We start from the raw sequence: 21,435 nt of genomic DNA on the forward strand, positions 1-21,435 counted from the left end.
TAATTCACTTTAACTTCTTGTTTACTCATTTTTGTCAAGCTAAATGGTAGAGTTCTGTACTGTATTCTCATAAAGGATTATCAAACACCAAATAAATACTTGATAATTTTATCAGTGCAACAAAATGCTTCTTTGAGTCTTAAAGTTGTCTTAAATTTTGCATTCAAACTGTCATTTGTTAGTTTCTGTGGCACTGTATAGAGGTCTGACATCTTATTTTAAAGATTCTTTAATTTCTAAATTTGTCCCCATGGTCATGTTACAGTTGTCCTTGAAAATACTGTATTCTTGGGGTCCCCAGAAACAGTTTACTAAATACTGTTGTTTTACTCTGCAAGCGTATCTGCTTTGATTTACTTAAGGGCAACAGAAAGATCAAAACAAAAGAGGGAAGCTGAAGCTATCACTTCAAACCCTAGGCTTTGGTTAAACTCACAGAGCCCTTCTGTCTCTCCCAGCTTTGAAAACCATATGTAACTGAAAAGTCTTCAATTAAATCTTAATAATAAAGCCCTTGATGTGCAGTTTGTCAGGATAATGTGCCACAAAACCCCAGGGCAGTGTTTGTTCTTTGTAACCTCTTTGTGGCACAGGTAGCAGTCATCATCTTAGAGCAAGCTTCTGAACTGGAGCAAAATGACGAAGAATTTTGGAATCCAATTCAGCTGATTTGTGTTTCTTCAGAAATACAAACTAGATAACAAATGTTACTTCTTTCATATTATGTATGCGTGAACACCATACAGCTGGCTATGTGGTTCTAACCAGATGAACACTATGTACTACAATGTACTTCAGTTGTCCTTATTATCTAGAAATGTCACATATTTTACAGTTAAAAACTGAACTTTTGCACCTGGAAGGAGTAATTTTGTATCCTGTTTTTTAACTTCATTGTGTGCTTCTGTTTACAGGGAAGGATGCTATTTTCCCATGACTATATCTTTTGGTGTGGTGACTTTAATTATCGAATAGATATTCCTAATGAGGAGGTTAAAGAGCTAATACGACAACAGAACTGGGAACCCCTATTAGCAGGAGACCAACTTATCAATCAGAAAAATTCTGGACAGGTATCTTAAAAATGCTACTGCACTTAAGAATACTTTGGGTTTCTTTTTGGCTTTAGAATAACATTTTTCTCTGGTGCTCCTGGAAATCTACATCTTCAGCGTGTTTTACTTACCGCTTTTGTCCAGGCAGTGGTGTGGAAAGGTGGGACATAGCAACATTTAGTAACTTCTTTGTAGGAACTGTCCTGAAGAGGCAGTGGTATAAATACAGTGAGTAGCTGTAGTAGTGAGACTTTCTCCCTTCTCTCCTGAAAAAGAACAAAACTCTACAATCCTTTTATAACTTTTTGTTGAAGGGTACCAGTTATAATGTTTTTCTTTTTATCAGGTGCAACTATTTAAAAAATATTTATAGAAGTTATTTTGTGAATGTTGCTGTCTCCTTTAAGTTGCTGCTAATAGATCTAATGCTGTTACTGTCATTCTGTCAGAAAAAGCAATAGTCCAAATGATGCCCTTTTTACTAACAAAGAAAAAGAGCATGGAATAATAAAGTCTGAAGAAAGCTTCAGATTTTAGATTTTTAAGGTTTCTTGGGAGACAGCACATAGCAATTAAAGGAATATTTGTAATGAATCAAATTTTGTGTAGAAGTGTTTATTTTTTCCTTTCCAGCTTTATATGGGAATGCTGTAGATAGTAAAATGAGAGACATTCCTGTCTTGTTTGTTTTCTCTGCTTGCCAGCACTTTGATCATCTTTCAGTATTTAATATTTTAAGGGCTCTTTATTTCTTTTGTTCTCCCTTAACTCTTATTTATTGATAGGGCATCTTTTGTCAATTTGGGGAAATGCTTTGGATGTTCAGATAGGTACATAAAATAGAAACCTTAATTTCCAATTTCTGCCAACACATGGGTAACTAACCAACTGATTGAAGTGCTGTGGACAGCATCTGTGTTCTTGATGACCTCAAGTTCAGAATGACATTAAGGGAACAGTAAATTGCTCATGAGCCTGGGTTTAAAGATATAAATGTTGACATACTTCTTTTTAATGATAACCTGTCTGGATCACTAGTCATGGTGGCAAATGTAGAATGTTTTCAGTAGATAAGATTTAGAGAAGGATTCGTTTTGGTTTTTTTTGTTTTTTTTTTTTTTTGAGATATGTATACAGGTTTTCCCTGTTAGAAAAGAGAATTCTGATTAGTTTCAAGCTGTTTCCCATCTGTTTCTGTCTTCTGGCATGACACATAACTGCTTTGTTTCTTACAGATTTTTAGGGGATTTTTGGAAGGGAAAATAAATTTTGCTCCTACGTACAAATATGATCTGTTTTCTGATGACTATGACACCAGTGAAAAATGCCGCACACCAGCATGGACAGATCGTATTCTTTGGAGAAGAAGAAAATGGCCTTTTGACCGATCAGGTTTAAGTGCTTCCTTAAATTGTTTATAATAGCCTTTTAACTGGCTGCTAGAATCCGTTTAGTGATATTCACAGTGCCAGTAGTGATTCTGAGCTTCTATTCCCAACTTTGTATGAGATGGAAGGTTAAAATAGCACCTTGGATAAATACACTGAAGCTGAATGGAAGGATCAGGAATCAGATACTAGTTAATTCATATTTCAGTCGTTCACAAGGAACTTCTGTATTTTTCTGTAAAACACTTTGGTTTGATTTACTCTCTTTTTTCCCCTCTTTTCTACAAATAGCTTATTTTTTTTAAGCATATTCATGTAATCACTGTTTTTTTTCTCCCCTTTTGTTTACATTAATACTGCATGTAGCTGAAGACCTGGATCTTCTGAATGCTAGTTTTCATGACGACAGTAATGTCCCTTATACGTGGAATCCTGGTACTTTGTTGCACTATGGAAGAGCAGAACTGAAAACATCTGATCATAGGTTTCAGTTTTATTTTATACATTACTTCCGAATAACTGAAAAATTAATACTCACGTTTTTACATATTTTGTTGCTCAGATACTCTGCTTACAGGTTCTTCTTGTGTATTTTTTTTTCCCAAGGCCTGTGGTTGCATTAATTGACATTGACATATTTGAAATTGAAGCAGAAGAGAGGCAAAACGTTTATAAGGAGGTGATTGCAATGCAAGGACCACCCGATGGTACTGTCATGGTCTCCATCAGAGGTTCTTCAGCAGAAGAAAACTATTTTGATGATAACTTGATTGACGATCTTCTTCAAAAATTTGCAAGCTATGGTGAAGTTATACTTATAAGGTTAAAAAGACCTTTTAATCTCTATTCCTCTTAATTGTTCACAAATATTTCCTGAATAAAGTTAATTACTTAGCAGGCAGTTCAATTATGTTTTGCTTAATTTTTAACATTTAGTTTTCAACATTAATTTTAATGTCTTTACAATTGCAAATTAATTTTATGTACCTTTATGTGTACTGGTTTTCAGACTTAACTTTTTCAGATACTCTGTCTTAATAATAAGGAGTATCATACTGACTTTGTCAGAGGTAAAATTTGTTATTTATGTAATTTTCTACAAATTTTATATTCTAAAATTAGGATAGTTTTAAATGAACCGAGGATGAGAGGACCCCTGTGAATGTGGCATTTTCTCTAGGCTGTTAATATTAAGTGTTGTGCTCTTTTGGGTTTATTGATGGCTTGTTTTGCTTTAGTCCCAAGTCCAGTGTGGAACAGCTAATACAAATATATACTCTGTAGCCACACAGTTAATATTGAAATTGTAACTGTAGTCACATGATTTTTAAGATGATAATGCTTTCACTGTGTGATATTTACCTGGTTCTCTTTTGCTTTTTTTTTTTTGTTGCAAGGATACATTCAGTTAAAGCTTATTAGCCAAATATAGATATTTTATGAAACTAAAAAAAGTAATTCTTTTCTGTCAAGTGAAACATGGAAAAACCTTTACCATAAGAGGCTTGAAAAGTTAGTAGGTAGGATAAAGTATTTTATTTACTGTTTCCAATGGACTTTGCAGGTTCGTGGAGGACAAGATGTGGGTAACATTTCTAGAAGGAAGCTCTGCTTTGAATGTTATGAATTTGAATGGTACTGAGGTAATATAAAAATTACTGAACTTCGATGTAGCAAGTGAAAAGCCAACTTTTTAAAGAATACTTGAGGTTATTGGTTTTCCGTTTGTTTATTTTTAAATTTTTAGTTTTTTATTTTCCATACTAGACTGTTGCTTCTGTTTTTTTCACTTTTGATAGCCATATAGCATTATAATGCATTTCAAAAGCTAGCTGAGAAGTACCAAACTTAATTTATCTTTAGGAGGAGGACTGTTAGAGAAGTGAAGAGCCATGTTGAGGGACAGCTTCATCAAATGAGGGATTTTAATTTATTTTTTCTTTAATGTTTTAAAAAGCAGAGTTTTTACCTTGAGTTTGTAGTATGAACCAGTTTATCATATCTATAGCCTGTAGTTATTTGAATTCTGATATTTGTGATATTTTCAGTAATTTCTTTTTTTAATCTAGAATGCTGAATTTTAATGTTCCTACTCTTAACAGTTTCTGTTTTGTGTATACCTTTTTGGCAATTCAGCTACTAGGAAGGATTATAAACATAAGCTTAAAAAATCCAGATTGGATCAGAAGCTTGGAAGACGAAATGAATCTAGAGAAAATTAATATTGGGCTGCCTTCATCAACAAGCTCCACTTTGCTTTGTGAAGATGCTGAGGTTACTGCAGACTATGATATGGAAGGTTTGTTGAAGTATTCCTTAGTTTGAAATGCTCATAGTCCTAAATAATGTGGTTCATTTAATGCGTATTATCAAAACTTTAATGAGTTTATGCCCATTTAAAACACATAAATTAGAAATCCCATTATTTCCAACAGTATCTTGACAACTTGTTGAGCAGTGTCAGTTTACACTGTATCTCTAGGTTTTACTAATTTGTTGACTTCATTCTTCTGACTTTATCCTGTGGCTTACGTTCTCAGAGTCGCTTCATTCAGGGAACATTTCCATCTTTTTAAACAGAAGATAATACAAATAGCAAATACCTTAAAATTCCCTGTCCAGCCTTCTGAATAAGTGAAGCTTGCCATCTTTGGCAAAATAGGGAAATAATTTTTGCAAAGGTCTTCTTTGTAAAGCTAATTTTTTCTTAGATCAAGCAACATTAGTTGCCACACTGTTATAACTATAATATATATCTTGTGCCTTTGGAGTATTTTCAGCTACTTTGACTACAGATGCATTTTTCATGTGTAATTTTATGATGCAAGGATCATACTTTAGTTGTTGAGCTAATTCCTTGGAACTCGAGGGCTTTTTGCAGAAGATCTCATGCTCAGAATCAGTTTATCATTTCCCCACTTTTTAAAGTAAGTAACTACTGTTCTCTTTATTTTACATGCTTTTTCTTTTTTGGGGTGGGTTTTGTTATTTAGGAGACATCGATGACTACAGTGCTGAAGTAGAAGAAATCCTTCCTCAGCACCTACAGCCAACTTCAAGCTCTGGTCTTGGAACCTCACCAAGCTCTTCCCCACGTTCCAGTCCCTGTCAATCCCCTACGCTGTCAGATGGACCTGCGCTTCCAGTGAGACCAAGCCGAGCACCAACAAAAACTCCTGGACCACCTGTTTCCACGCACGGTGTGTATTATGTTGTTTGACTGTCTCTAATAGTACTATACAATCTGGCAGCTGTATGGCCCGGTGATAGAATACTACCTTATTAGATTATTTTTAATAGAGCTTTTAGATTAAACTAAAAGGATATTCTCATCATTATATAGCTTTCATGCATAAGTGGCCTTTCACCTCATTCTTTGTGTCTCAGTTTCCCTAATGTGCAGTGAAAGAGCTTTGTTTCCTCAGTTTTATGTAGTACACTGTGCACTGATCTATGCTGCTGCAAGCTACCTAACTTGATTTAGTTCTTCGGCATTTCATCACGAGAGATTTCATCATCTCAAAAAATTGTGATTAATAGGCTTTCTAAAATGATAAATTTGAAACCTCTGTTCAAGAATTCTGTTGCATTGTACCAGTATAATCCTAGCTCGCTTCAGTGATACTCTTCAAATACAGCCCATTAATGCTCCTGTCAGCTGTAATAAGTAAATTGTAATCAGCAGATTTGTAAATTGGGTGTGTGTATGTAATACGAAAGCTTCTGTTTAAACCCAACTTTGTTTTAGGGACAAAGTGGACATTTAGAATTATAGTGTTTGGAATGGCTTCTAGAACAGTTTCATTTCAATGTAATGTGGAGAAACTTTACAAAGACTTTTAAAATGCTAGACTTCTTCTTGTAACATTTTTTTCCAAAGCACTTAGTTCAGAGATTTGCATCAAAACCAGAATTTGGAACTCTGCAAATTTTAAGAATGTTTAGGATTCCGTGAAAAGCGTATACTGTTGATTTTATTCCTCTTGTTTTTCCTCTCTGAAAAACTTCTGCATCATTGTTTACAGGGCTAGGGACTTCCTGTCTTCTCTGTGAAAATAACTTTCTATTAGAAAAACAGTTTTACTGTGATTAGAATGTACAAGTGATTATTTTTTCGTATTGTTTTCTGTCTGTTCAGCTGAATTTCAGCTTGGTACCCAGCAGAAAGAGTCTTCTCAGAGCTTGGAGCCAAAGCGTCCTCCACCCCCTCGTCCTGTTGCTCCTCCTGCACGCCCTGCTCCGCCACAGAGGCCACCTCCACCATCAGGTAATGCAGTGACATGTATCAGGAGGCCAGGAATATTTTGTTTCAATTCTGTGAGATGAGCTTTGAAGTTCCACACTCAAACTAGATATTATATTGTTGGTTTGGGGCTCAATGGAACGTACCAGTTTTTCACTAAAATGTTTAGTTTATAGGTTTGCTAGCAATAACAGCATGGGAAATAACAGCATTTTTCAGTAACGTTTAAACACTATTGTCTTTGCTTAGTGAATAAGTTTTTTAAAATTTTTCTAAACTTGTTTTCACAGTTTAAAAATATGGGCTTCCTACAGCAGTGTTTACTCAACGTTTTCATTTTTATAGCAATTTCATTTTTTGTATAAGAGATAAATAATCTTGTGCATTCATTGATTTATATTCCTTTAATTTTGGCATCAGTATGTATGCGTTTTATCATGTCCAAGTTTTTAATGTAGAGTTCACCTGGATCATCTGAAAATGTAAACAATTGAGCACAAAGAAACTGGATGTTCAAAAGCATATGAGCAACATAGTTACTAACAAACTGACCCTTGTCATTTTTAACTTTCTCATTCTTTTTCTTCCCTCTTACTGTACTGATATCTTTCATTATTGCTGCATTCATTTCTTAAATACTGTAAGGCGGTAGGAGTCCTGCACCTGCTAGAAAAGAATTTGGAGGTAATGATTTTAATTGTTTTCAATGTGACTACTTAGCAAAATTACTGTGGTGGTCTGTTGTGACAATACTTAATATGATGATACCCAAAGGTATATAAATCAGTAATTCTTAAAGATCAACGTAATTCCTTTCTCAGGGTTTGTATCCTCTTCTGAATTACATTTGATCTTTAGTGAAAAAATATTTATCCCGAAGATGACACATTATAGTTGGATAGATGAATATTGTTCCAGGATTTTATTACTTCGTCCTGGTCAAAATGTACCCAGCTAGCTTTTCAGGGAAAGTGCAAACTTGTGTTTAGTTGTGAAAAGGCTAGCTTTTTGCCTAGTTGTTCAAGTTGAAACTACTGATGGTCTGGCCCAGTTTCCTTTGGATGATGACCAGTTAACAGAGAGCTCCAAGTCACTGAGCTGTATTTGTATCTAAGCTGAATAGTAACATGTGGGCAGGTTTTTTTCTGTTTCCGAATCTGAAATGTGCTCCCAAGCCCTTCCTAGAGACTTGAAACATCCTCTGTAGTTCTTGGAACTAGCACGTAATTCAGAAGCACAAACTTAGCAAAGAATATATTCAGTTACTTTTAGGCATTCAGGAACTACAGGTCTTCACAAAATAGCAAAATCTGGAAATAATTCTCCCTTAATTCCTTCTCTTTTGATAACACTGATAGCCTTATCAACCCTTCAAGCCAGTTTTAGTTTTTCTCCAGCTTGACGTGGTTCTGCGTGTAGTAACTCGCGTGTTCTTGTAAGTTCTTCTTGAAACTAATCTTTGTCCTTTGTCATACGCTTCACAGTTGAGCTGTCCTGCTTGGACTTAAATCAGCTCATTAATACCCTCATAGAGTGAGACTAGTTAGTGGCTCTGGAATACTTTCTTAATGGCTTTTCAGGCATTGCCACTCAGTTGGAAAGAAAGAGGGCTTTTTGAGAAAATAATTCAGAACATAATTCAGAAAATAAACGAACTATTTTATGCAATATATAAATATCAGCTAACTTATTGTGATGTCAGGCAGAGATGTGCATGGCTTCTAGATACAGTTGAGAGGAGGAGGAGGTTATGCCAAAGGTATACTATTTCAAATTAGTTAAAATGCTTAAGTTTTAGAAAATATCCAGTTTATACATAAAATGCAACATATGTGAGATTGAATTCATTGCACTATTCTAGTCCTATATAGTTTTATGTGCACTGACACAATCTTGCTTGTCTAGTTTGTCTCAATTGTGCAAAGACTAGCCACCTTTTTTTTCCCTTTTTCCCAACATAGCTTTCCATAAAGAATTGTAGCTTGCATAAAACTTGCTTTTCATGCAGTCGTTTAAAAGAGATCGTAGTATTTTTTTCATATATTGTTCTGACATAAAACTCATCCTGCTTTCTCTGTCCTCTTCATTTTCCACTCATGGTGTACATTTATAATGCATAATGCTTTTATTTTCAGCTAAAGCACCTGAGCTCAGCTCTGAGTAAACAAGCACAGGACTGGAAGCAGCATAAATGTCATAGTGTGTTACTGTGCTTGGGGAAACAGCATCTGTTTCTCTCACTTAGAATGATATCTCCTAAAGCAGTGTGAAAATGTCCCTGTATACAGTAGAAGCGTATTGAACTTCGGTTTTAGACTTTGGTAGCACATACAAAGTGACATCAATCATGTCTTTAAAATGCCATGCATTTAAAAGTTACTTCCTGCCTGGCCCCCGCCATGTGTTTTAACCACTTTTCCGAGTGCTTCACTCCCTTCAGTGCCCATAACATTTCTTCTAAGGGCTCACTATGCTTTGAAGATGGGAGCAGGATTTTGGCATTGAAGTATTTTTGTGAGTTTGGTAATGTTTTACATCAGAAGTTACTCAGAATTCAAGGAAACATGGTTATTTACTCATTTCAAGGGTTTGCAAAGTTTTTCCCTACTAATATCCACTGAGGAATTCATAAGTTCTCAATTCTTTGTAGTTAAAAATTAAAATTTTGCAGTCTGTTTACCCAAGATTATTTTTAATATGTTACAGAGTAAATTTTTAAAGAACATTAAAAATTATAAAGGTTTCCAATTGTCAATTACTTGAAGTTAAAAAATAAAGTGTGCTTTTCTTTTTTTTTTCCCCCCTTTCCTGTTTAATGCAGGAAAGTCTTGCAGTTTTTTTTTATTTTGTTTTAAACTGTTAAAATGGAATTAAGGATGTGTTAAGATTGAGAGAATGCACAGTATTTTCAGTATATGCAATAACTTGGGTAAAATGCATTACATTATCCTCCAGATAAATGAAATAAATCTAGAAAATACAGTAATAAAGTTGACATTAAAAGAAATGCAAGTATGTTAAGCTATGAAGATACATGCACACAAGCAGCAAGTACTTCTTGGAGCACACTGATATTTATTGTCATACATTAAACTTATCCTTGTAAGAACCATTCAGCATCTTTATTTTTTCCCCTGTAGCGTTTTATTTTTTTCCAGAGCAGGGTTTAAGTTGGTTTGGTGCATTAGGATATGGCAGTAATTTTGAAAAAGCTTCTTTTGTTGGTTGAGGTTTTTTGTTTTGTTTTTAATTATGGGGAAGAGCACCTTTCTTCTTGTTTGAAGAAGGGATGCTCAGTAATGGATGAAACAATAAGTCTTAATGCTAGAACAGTAAATACATTGTTCAAAGCAGGGAAATGGCCTACATTTCATATGTATATTTATATATATACAGACACATGTGTGCATATATGCACAATTTACTTTTTGAGAACCTAAGGTTACTTTATTTTCCATTAAACTAATGTGCAAATCTGATCATTGCAAAGCATGCAATTCTGTCTAAAAGATGTCAGGACATATGTTGCAGGTTGTTTCTGTATAAATCCCCAACCCCTTTCCTTAAAATACTATTTAAAACAATATAGGATATCATTACTTGTAAAATACTGTTTACAAACTGCAATAGAGATTTTAAGCTATATACAGTCTACAGCAGCAGTTTAAAATGAACAAGCTAAGTTCCCTGCTCTTGGAGATGTTTTATTGTGTCCATTTCCATTAATACTCTGAGACAGACAGTTAGGTTTGTCTCTGTAACCAGTGTCCTGTACTCTGTTGCACTGCTCTCCACCTCCCTTTATTCTCTTCTAGTTGGCAGGTAGGCTTCTCATAGCCTATGGGTTACCACTTGCTTTCCGCCCCCAGGGATACTCTGGGTTGCATGGGACAAGGGCAGAGCTAATCCCTGAAAGCAGTGAAATGTCCTCAGACAGTACTTTCCTCTTGTGCCCCCTCCTTACAAACACTGTCTGTTCATTCCTCCTCAGTGCTGCTTCTCTTGCAGAGAAGCTGACTGTCGGAAACTTTTGCAATGGAAATGTAAGGTTAATTGGCAGAGCCTGTCACTCACCCAGATTATAGAATATGTAACATATGCCAGTATTTAACATCTTTGAACCAGATGTTCAGCAAAACCAGAGATTTGACATCTCTGGAGATAATCACGTATCAGCCTCATCTGCAGCCTTCACTCTTCCTACTCTGAGTGACACCTCCACCCGTATCTGACAAAATTCACAGCACTCTTTCCAGATCATAGAGAGCTCCTGAGCAGATACCACACACTGGCACATGATGAGAAAGCATGAGGCTGTGTCATCGCTAAGGCAAAAGTTGCTTTTAAGGTAGGCTTCTTGAACACTGGCTCCCTTTCCTTCCTCTATATTTGAGCCATTCCAGAGTTGCCAGATATTACTGTTACTTACTCCTATGCGCATGCCTTAAGGATTTCTCCTTGCATACTGTCTACTGTTACCTATGTTCTGACATGTTCTTACCATACAATTTTATGGACCCAGTACATGCTCGATCATACTGCAGAAATAAAATAATTCAGCATGGTTATGCATGATTGAAAATCTTCTTTCTCTCAATCTGAACTATAACATCTACTGTGCATCTGTTGATACAGCTTTACCAAGTACAGAGTGCTGCTCGGAGATAACTTAATGATACAATTCTGTAGGATACCATACATTATATAAAATTGGAAACTTCCTTATTCCATAAACCTGCTTATTTATATGTAGTCTTGGCAGAAACATACTACATAGTATTTTCCTGAATTACAGGAAGCAGACTTAACGTTGCAGGCTGCAACTGATGTGTGTTCTCATATGTTTGAGTATAGTTATGTGCTCTGCTTTAGAAGAGTTTCAAGACTGACTTTTAATATCATTCTGAATTTACAAGAGTTTGTGGAGAGTGAATACTGGAGAAATTAAATTCTTCTTCAGCTGCAATGTAATTGAAATAATAGCATACTTCAAAATATGATAGTACTTGCTGATCTCTAATTCGTATCAGTCTGGTTTCCCCATGCTGCTGCAAACAGTTATCTCCTACAAGTAACTACAATCTGGCCAGGCCATTTTTAAATTATGTAAAGCTGTCTTGTGGCAGTGTTCTTTCTGGTTTTACTTTCTCAATCTACTGCTTTTCTTATGCAATGTACAGCTTCTCTTCTTTCTCTGAAAAGGTCTTGGAGCTCCTCCCAGTCCTGGGGTAGCTAGGAGAGAAGTAGAAGGTAACATAAAAATTTTTGTATTCTAGAAACAGATTTCTAATTTAATATTTGAGTAATGTTATTGCCTTTGTGATACTAAAGGTGGTTTCATGAAGATATTTATTGTCTACGATCTCTTATTTCATATAATTTTCAGACAGGCAGGTTGCTTTCTGCTTTTCAGTCATAGTGTGAATTGTTATAGAAGGCAGTCTTCGTTTATGAAAAAATGAAGTGAAAACTTAGACTGCATTAATCAAGAAGAATATTGTGAAGACTGACTCTCAGAAGAACCTGTAACTGACTGATTGCCAGAGTAAATACTGTACCTGTAACTAAATTGGGAATCTAGACAGCCTATTTTTTCCATAAAGAACTACATAGCACCTATATTTTGGAGTGAGAAATTTCCATATAAATAATTTAGCATATAATTTAATATTTTTTAGCACTTCCTAAAGAGCTATATCTACAAAATATAGTGTATGTCATTCTGGTGCATAAATGTATGTGATACACATATATGAGAAGCATCTATCTTGCACACTAGTATGTGCATGTAGTGCTGAGTGGGTCCTGTTTAGCCATGTCAGCAGAGTCATGGTTTTGGGTTTCTTCTTAATTCTCTCAGGAACACGACCCTTTGTAGTAAACACGGGTAAAACAGTGAAAGTCCTAATATAGTCACAATCAAGATGTCTTTCTGTACAGTTAATTTTGGCTGTATTACTGGCTTATTTTTCTAAACTGGCAAAATCACTATACGCATAGAATAGTTCAGATTGGAAGGGACCTCTGGTGGTTATCTAGTCCACTCCCTTGCTCAAAGGAGGTAAACTGGAGTCAGCTTGCTCAGGGTACAAGTTGCATTACTGAGAATTATACCCAGAAACCCCCTCTAACTAGTTCTAAGAAAGCAGCAGGGTAGCCTCACAACTGGAAGTCACTTTGATAAACTAAGTGTCTTATGTACCACAGAGTATTCCTTCCAGTTACTGTAACTGACGCAGTGATTTTACCTTCCTGGGAAATAGGCAGCAGAAACACAAGCCAGAATCATAAACTTCTTTGCCTGTTAGAATGTGTCCACTTTTCTGAGGTAAAGGTAATTTTTTCATATCTTGCACTTCACAACTTGAATGTTGCATACAAGGCTGCTGTTCGCATCAGCATGTAAATGTTGAGGTTGATGCAGTAATATATTTATCCTATAAACAAAGACGGTAGGTTGAGGAACTTCAGCATAGACCCTGTGGTTTGCTGAAACATGTATAATTACAGACGTACTCTTCTGTTGGCATGATTTTTTTGAATCAGCATGTTACATAAGTTCTCTTTGTTTTAAAGACTGCTGTTAGAATATCAGCAGAATATACTACAAAAGAAAACTTCTAGCATGATTGAGAACACAGGGTACCTGTACAAGTGGGCATCTTTAGCTTGCGACAAATAGGAGGTGATTCGACTTAATTTGTAATTAGCGGGGCGAAGTCTTTGTGTACCATGAGATAAGTGTGTGCTTAGCCAATGGATAGACTTTTATGTATAACAACTTCTAAAAAATCACTAATGTCTTTTTGCTCCCATTTCTGTTAGTGTATCATTGCTGTATATAATACCCATTTGTACCTTATCTAACAAAGATAATCTAATTTTTTTCCCATGCTTCAAAGCACAAAAAAGTCCTGGAACACAAAGAAAAGATAACTTAGGTAATACAAATACATGCTTTGTACTAATTTTAATACAGAAAGTTGATTTTTGAAAAGTGTTCTAAGTCAGCAATCTCCAATATCTATTCCAGTTCGTAATCAGCCTCCACCTTCAACTGGAATTTCAAGCACAGGAACTGCTGGATATGGTACAACCAGACCGGTAGGAATTATGTCTTAAGATAATTTTCCTCCTAAGTTTCTACAGTTTATTTTGCTGGTGATGGGGTTCTGTGAGATGCAAGAAAACTGCAATTGACTCATCATTTTATGGCTTATATGAGTTAATTCCCTCAGCAATTCTTGTCTGCTGATTAAAAATACTTTAGAATATATATGTGTATATATATATATAGTGGACATTATTGTTTTGTGCTCTATGCAATCATTTCATAGGCTCCCAAATAGTACCACATGTTATGTCCACTTTCAAATAACTGCAAAGTTATTCTTTATATACTCCTGTTGACTACATTGCTGATTTAGTATGATAAAGTATCTTATCTTCTGTGCTGAAATGTATATGTTTATGGCAGTTAATGTATTATATAGGCAGTCAATATATCATACTGCTAATTACGTGTAATGGAATTTTGTACCTTGTTTTAAAAATTATTTTTGATAAGGGTCTTCGAGTAAAAGGGAAACATTTCACTATTTCAACAAAACATTAAACAAACGTTTGTGGAATTGAACTGTTCTAATAGCTATCTATAATCTTAAAAAATTACTAAGAAATTGTATTATTTGTTGATGATTCTTTAGACTTTCAAGTGTATTAAAGAGAGAATTTTTGCAGCATCATAAAGGACTTTTCTTTATATATCTACATCATCCACAGGATTTGTGCTTACTTTGTTCCCTCTGTTGTGGCAGCTTCAAGCTCTTTAACTTACATCAGACCTCTCGATGCCTAGACATTTTATAGACTAAATAGCAGCAAAAGTTGGCTCTTTCTTATCAGTTTCTTGTTGGAGAACTTTTGTTTTCCTTCTCAAAGGCATTCCACACTTCTCATTGGGATAATGTTCACAACAACATTGGCAGGATGGAGAGCACAGATATGAGTCTTTAGTGGGACTAAAAAGCATTCTGCTGGCATAAATGTCAGTGGGATAGATATTGATGAGGTTTTTGACCTATCTACAAATATGGTGCCACCTCTTTAATGTCATATCTTTGTTCTAGGTAAAGTGATAGACCAGTTGTTCCAAATGAGAGAGACTGAAGAAGCAATTCGAATAAAGATGCAGCTAACCACGAGAGTTTAAGTTAAAACCATATAAATTTGTTTTATGAAAGGTTGTAGAGTCCTTTTCCACCTTCTAAATGAGCAAAAAAAACCCCAAAACAAGCAGTGTCAGCTGTGCAGACGCAATGTTCTTGCAGAGCTTAAAGGGGTTGAACCTTACTATTATTGCCATTTCTACTCTTATAAATTACTGAAACAACTGAAAACTGTTGTTGAAAGCCAGCACTGAAATAAATTTTTGCTGATTCATTTTTTAGAGGGATTGATTGCCACAGTTAACAGTTCCTGATCTTTCCACTTTTTTGTTATCTTCCCAGATTCTAAAATTTGAATAAGGAAAACCTGGTATACACAGGAAAGAATACACTAATTTATCTCTACATGTCTCACTGTTGGTTTGGGGGGTTTTTTTGCAATCTGGAGCCAGCACAGAATTTGCCATTTCTAAATCAAAACAATAAAATAAAAAAAAAAAAATCTGGTGTACAGAACAGACTCCACCAGTATGTTGGAACTGGCATAAGTGCAAGAATTCTTGTTCACATGAACAGGACAGAAAAAAACTAGTACTGGTCTCTTACTCTCACACCCAAGCTGAACTACAGTTAGAGCTGCTTACTGTTTTCCAGAAGGGAACACGGTACTGCAGTTGCCAGCATAATTTAACAGGACAAATCTGAATCTCAATTTTCAGTTGTTGAGATTTTCTTAAACAAAAACTGAAGCAAAGCAAAACAAAACAAAAAAACCCAAACCACCCACACAAACAAAACAAATAAATGTAATATAAGTTTTGAAAAAACATCTCTTAAGACCTGCATGACTTTTCCAGCTTTAGCTCAACCGTTGTTGGCATTTCCCAACTGACATTGCTGCTTCCTTTTTTCTTAGGTTGTTTTTTGGGCAGAATTTCATGTCAGGGATTTCAGGACCAGGGACAGTAACCACGGCAGGTGCCGCTTCCCACTGAGAATTACGTTAAGACTTCCTTTCTGTTTCTTTTCTCTGCCTTTTTGATATATCTTTCTCTTTTTTAATACATTTTGACATTTAATCCAACTATCCTTCTGCCTACTTTCAAAATATTCAAAGAAATGACAATATGCACCTTGGCAATTAAAGGGAAGACAGATTTCAGAGGTTAGGTGGTTTAAAGCATTTAGAAAGTTGTTAAATGGACTCAGCCAAGTATAATGAATCAGATGTTATGCAAAGTCTTTGAAGTACAGCACATGCATCTAGTAAAAGTAAGGTTGAGAATGATACTTGCTTTGTAGTGCTAAAATTTCTTTGCTTGTTCTTAAAGCTTGTTTGTGTAGAGAGTTGTGTAACAGAGTTTGCTCTGAAAACAGTTTATTCTAGAACATCCACTCTTAGCTGGATTTTCTAAGAATGTACCAGGTACACAAAATTTTAGAAGAAACAAAACTTACAAGCTATCTTGCCTCAAGATCATTTTATTTTTCTTCTCTTTTCTGAAATTTGGCATTGAGGCACTTGCACAGGTTGCCCAGAGAAGTCATGTATGCCCCATCCCTGGACGTGTTCAAGGCCAGTTTGGATGAGGCTTTGAGCAACCTGACCTAGTGGGAGGTGTTCTTGCCCATGGCAGGGGGACTGGAACTGGATAATTTTTAAGGTCCCTTCCAACCCAAACCATTCAGTGATTTTTGTTCTAATGCTTTACAGTTAGCTTTCAAATGTGGTATTTGTAATTCATTCAGCTTCACTTGTAATCTGGAAAAGTTTCCTATTTCTCTCTAAATACTGATGTAGAGGGGTTTTATTTTGTTTCATGAGAACAATTTCGTTTCTGGCATATTAACTTCTATTCCAGCAAGTTTGGGAAGACTCCAGCCTTCAGATGATACAGAATGTATGTTTCATTAATTCTGTTTGCTGAGGAACAGGAGTATCTGCCATACAGCTAGCAAACAAGTTTAAGAGAAAAGAACTAATCATGGTCTTTTATGCATATCTTGGACTTTTAATGTATAAAAATTGACTGTAGTTGCTGTTTTCAAATGATAGGCCATAATTATAGACTAAAAGGTAGATGGTGCCTACAAACTGCACTGACAGTGAGCTATCAATGTATTCTTACAAGATCTCCAAATCAAATAGTTGTTGGTTTTGTTGCTTATAACAGCTTGCAAATGTAGGTAAAAGTTACATACCAATAAAATAAGTGTTTCAAATATTGTTGCATGGGTAAATATCTATATGAAGTTGAAACGTGTTGTAAGAATACTTTGCTTTGAATTGAACCCTCGTAATGTTTTGAGAATATTATTTGTTTTGATATGTGCATAAAAAAAAATAGTTCAGCAACTGTTATCAAAGAATTTCTTTTTTCTCAGAATCCTAGTTATCCTGAATTATTTAACAGTAGATGACTACAGATCCAAAGTAGAACTAAAAAATATATATATATTTTTTTTACCAATTATTCTGTTAGACTGTTCCACCTCGAGCTGGAGTTATTAGTGCACCACAAAGCCATGTCCGCCCTTCAGGGGGAAGACCAGCATCTGAAACTCAAACCAAACCAGCTGAACCGCCAAGGAGTAAGTTTACTTTAGAAATTCAGTCAAGGGGAACTGTCCCTAGTTTGAATGCTTTGCCTTCAACACGTCTTCCTTTTTCACTAGAAGCTAAGATATGTAGCAATATTTGGCTCTTTCTGTTAGTGTTGATCATCCACAAGTATTGTAAACCCTTATCAGATAGCAGGAAGCAGACAGAGGAGATCTACAGAGATCTAGAACCACAGAGTTCATGCCACGAGGAGGAACTTTGATCAGATTGCTGTGTTCTGCTTTGGGCATATTAATGTGTCCTGTCATAGCTGTTGATCACTGGATTGTTCTCTGCAGTGGTTGCTCTGTGATCATAATATATGGAGTAGCATTTATGTTTGAATCTCAAAGCATTTCCTAAACTTTTTTAATTGCATTAATATCAAAATATGCATAATAGTGACTTCCAAAATACTTTCAAATACAGCTGAAGTGCACTTAAGAATGACATTGTTCCTGGTTCTCTATTTTGTATCTATAGTAATAATTTGTAATGGAGATATGCTGAGCTTTTGATGACTTCTAATCTAGCTGCCATGAACACCTGCTATTCTTAGAGCCCCTTCTTCTGCAGTCCTGCTTGGTGCTTCCACAGCCACATGTTCTCATTCATGCTGTCCTTAAGATTTCTATTACAATTCTTTACAGTGAAGAACACTCCAAATGTGCTTGCAGGCTCACCATTGCTTCCTGAACCACTGAAGCCTCAGGCTGCTGGACCTGCTCAGCCCACCACTCAGCCACCGCCTGTGCTGAGGATGCAGGAGCCTCTGATACCTGTGGCTTCACATCCATCTCAGACAAGTGCCCCACAAAGTCTGGAACCCCCACAACCGCCTCCTCGTAGCCGATCATCTCACAGTTTGCCTTCTGAATCTGCACCTTCACAGCAGCAAGTAAGTAAACCCTTGTATATACATTTTTTCATTATGTAAATTAACACAGCTTGTACGGAATGCTGCCTATTTATCAGAAACTCCTAAAGCAAGCAAACAAACAAAAATAAAGGCCAAAAGACTGTATTCAAAGATAATCAGGCTCTAATACAATAGTACTAACCCATGACAGGGGGACTGGAATCAGATATCTTTGAGGTCCCTTCCAACTCAAACTATTCTATGATTCTGTGATACTTAATTGTTTATGTATTGTCCCTGTATAACTAATATCTCAAATACTAAACATTTAACTTCGGATTTCGTATTACAGAGTTACAACTTACTGTTCTTAAAACTACATTATCATTTGACAACTTTGTATGGAAAAATACTTGGTCAAAGAAATCTGATTTTATAATGACACACGCATGAATTAAACTGTCTAGTAACTATCTAACACAGTTTTGATTATAAAGTAAACTTTATAGACTCCATGATGTGGTGCTTGGATGGCTGTTCGTTTCAGGAAGATGATACTGATAGATATTTAATAGAAATACATTCCTTCCCATTTGCCAGTGTCAATTAAAATAATCTGAAAATGTAATACAGTAACATAAATATTTGATTTGGTGGACCATTTAGAGTGTTATTTTAAAAATACCCTCTTTTCTAGGAAAAGCCATAGTTTCTTACTGTTTGAAAAAATGCAAATGTAGATTTTCAGTGTCGTTTATATGTACATAAGTCTAAACTGTTAGTTTTTACTGTATCGACTTGAATAAAATCACCAATTTATTGAAGCTGATGGATTTCCACACAATCCTTACCAAGAGTAAATTTCTGATTTTGTTTTCTGGTGGTTTTGTTGTTGGTTTTTTGGTTTTTTTTTTTTAACAAACTCAGCTGTGAATATTTATGACTACATAAGTTTTCATCAGTATTTTAGATTTTACCTTATCTCTACATATGAAGCCCACTTTCACTAAAGCATTAAATTTATGTCTATTTCATACCACAATGAAGCAGCTAAATTCAGTCCTCAGTGATTTGATTTTGAATTCTAATTGAAAAATCGTTAAATGTTTTTCCTTTCTTTCTGATGAACCACTCTCTGCTTGTTAACTTTTTTTAATTTTGGAAACTTAGACCAAAAAATGGAGGATATATTTGAATATATAGTTTGTTAGAAAGTATAAAGTGTTTCCAGCAGAGAATATTCACAAATGCATAAGGTACTTGAGAATGTGCCAATTTTGTGAATAGAAAGAGATTGCATTGTGTCACTTTTGAAAGCCTCATATGTTCTAAATGTAGTTATAATGCTGATTATTTTGTGAAAGAGGTGCAAGCAGTTCCTTCAAAATTATTATGAAAATTACATTTATTTTTCAGGAGACTGGAGGTCACCAAGCAATACATGAAAAAAGAAAAGCAGTTGTTTTAAATAGTTTTTTATTGTAAATTAAGGAGATTTTTCGTTTTGAATGAGAAGTCTTAAGGGTTTGTTTCATACTGAAAACATATTACTATAGAGATGTGATTACACCAACACAAAATGAGGGCTATCGTGCTGTTCACGTTAATAGATGGTTAGAATTGGATCATCAAGAGTAAAATTCTTGTAATTTTGGTATAGTGTGTAATAATTTTGGTTTGTATTCATATCTCGAAAACAGCTTTGTGCAGTGTATTTTTAACATGAGGTTGCTTTGTTACTTGGATTTTCTTCCTAATTTTCTTTCCTTTTGATGTCTGTTTCTCTTTCACAAGCAGGAGCAACCATCAGGGTAACAGGTATCTGACTATTTACCAATCTTGTATGTGGTCTCCATCTATTCAAGCAGAAAAGATGTATGAATCTTGTTTTCATACATCTGCAGTCTCATCCACGTTAAAAACCACCTGTCCCCATTAATGAATTGACTGTCATACCATAGTTTGCTTTTTCCTTTCATAATGCAATTAAAATTGATACTGTTAACTGTATTTATTAGCATCATAGCAAATATTTTGCTTCATCATCTTTTATGAAACAATGGGAACCTCATGTATGTTGCTTAGTCATGGCTGAATCTCCTGTTCTCAGTCTGTTTGGAAAAAAATGAATAGGTGTTGGAGTTAACACCTATTATATTATTTAATACAAATAAATTCTGATGCAATTGCACTGCCAAAGGTTTTTTTCAAAACAAACCCCATATGTTACGTTTCTCGAAGAACAGATAACATACTGTTTCTTCGGGATCTTGTACTTTTTGATTACTTGGTTAATCAACACAGAACTTAACCAGCTGGTGCAAAGCTGCATTTGATTTACATTCTTTCTACAGTTCAGATTTTCACATTTCCCCCTCAGATACTTGATGCCTTTGTTTTAATATTATTTTCCAAACCACTTAATATATACGTATAAAAATATCAGTATTGAACTCTTCTATGGCTTGGTAACATTAGGCCTCATCTATTTTAGAATTGTCTGACTTAGCAGTACCAGGAATGCATGTAGCTGTTACTGTTGTTTCAAAAAAAAAAAAATCACCAGAGTGAATGTATTGTTGCCCTCATAGTTCATTTCTCCTGCCAACCAACTCAAGCTATAACTGCAATTTTTTAAAAGAAATTGGTATGCTGGGTACACTGGGAAAAACTTATAATAATCTTATTTATTCCTAAGAGTCTCTAAAGCCTGTAAACTAATTTTGCATGGCTACTTAGGCAGTGGATATGTGGAGACATGCTTTAAACTATTCACAATAAATGCAGTAAAACCAAGATGTTTAAAGATTAATGTTAGGCTATAATAATATTGTGTTTTAGGTGATAGTTTTAGCTAGCACTCTAGTTCAACAAATCATTAGTTAACAGAATTCTCATGCTAAATATTCAAACTATTTGAGTGTAATGAGGTGGTGCGTTAAAACAAATTTGAATTCTCAGAAGCTGTTTTAACTTAACCGAATGCAAAGAATTAAAGCTTAATAAGAGGAAGCTCCAAATTCTGTTCTATCAGTGTGATGACTTGAACAAAGGTAGATATTCTGTCCCTTTTCGGACAGTTGTTACAAAGTATGAAAATTGCATTGTTTGAAGACATTT

The 21,435-nt window shown here is 35.1% G+C and overlaps 1 protein-coding gene across 11 annotated transcripts in view; it reads left to right on the forward strand.

Annotated features, from left to right (window-relative positions):
- Window positions 1-21,435, forward strand: part of SYNJ1 (synaptojanin 1) — a 61,384-nt gene that overhangs the window by 36,188 nt on the left and 3,761 nt on the right. For 2 of the 11 annotated variants that reach the window (XM_054057802.1, XM_054057838.1), the window contains exons 17-31: window positions 915-1,073; window positions 2,291-2,447; window positions 2,810-2,927; window positions 3,050-3,265; window positions 4,008-4,086; window positions 4,580-4,742; window positions 5,437-5,643; window positions 6,582-6,710; window positions 7,332-7,370; window positions 11,889-11,936; window positions 13,589-13,627; window positions 13,720-13,790; window positions 17,338-17,446; window positions 18,134-18,354; window positions 20,110-20,133. In XM_054057802.1, coding sequence (XP_053913777.1) covers window positions 915-1,073; window positions 2,291-2,447; window positions 2,810-2,927; window positions 3,050-3,265; window positions 4,008-4,086; window positions 4,580-4,742; window positions 5,437-5,643; window positions 6,582-6,710; window positions 7,332-7,370; window positions 11,889-11,936; window positions 13,589-13,627; window positions 13,720-13,790; window positions 17,338-17,446; window positions 18,134-18,354; window positions 20,110-20,130 — 1,776 coding nt within the window. In that variant the 3' untranslated portion in view covers window positions 20,131-20,133. The remainder of the gene's footprint in view (window positions 1-914; window positions 1,074-2,290; window positions 2,448-2,809; window positions 2,928-3,049; window positions 3,266-4,007; window positions 4,087-4,579; window positions 4,743-5,436; window positions 5,644-6,581; window positions 6,711-7,331; window positions 7,371-11,888; window positions 11,937-13,588; window positions 13,628-13,719; window positions 13,791-17,337; window positions 17,447-18,133; window positions 18,355-20,109; window positions 20,134-21,435) is intronic. The other 9 variants (XM_054057764.1, XM_054057827.1, XM_054057848.1 and 6 more) reach the window with 6 other exon arrangements.

The sequence above is a fragment of the Cuculus canorus genome, chromosome 1, assembly GCF_017976375.1.
Source record: "Cuculus canorus isolate bCucCan1 chromosome 1, bCucCan1.pri, whole genome shotgun sequence".
In the NCBI taxonomy this organism is placed as follows: domain Eukaryota; kingdom Metazoa; phylum Chordata; class Aves; order Cuculiformes; family Cuculidae; genus Cuculus; species Cuculus canorus.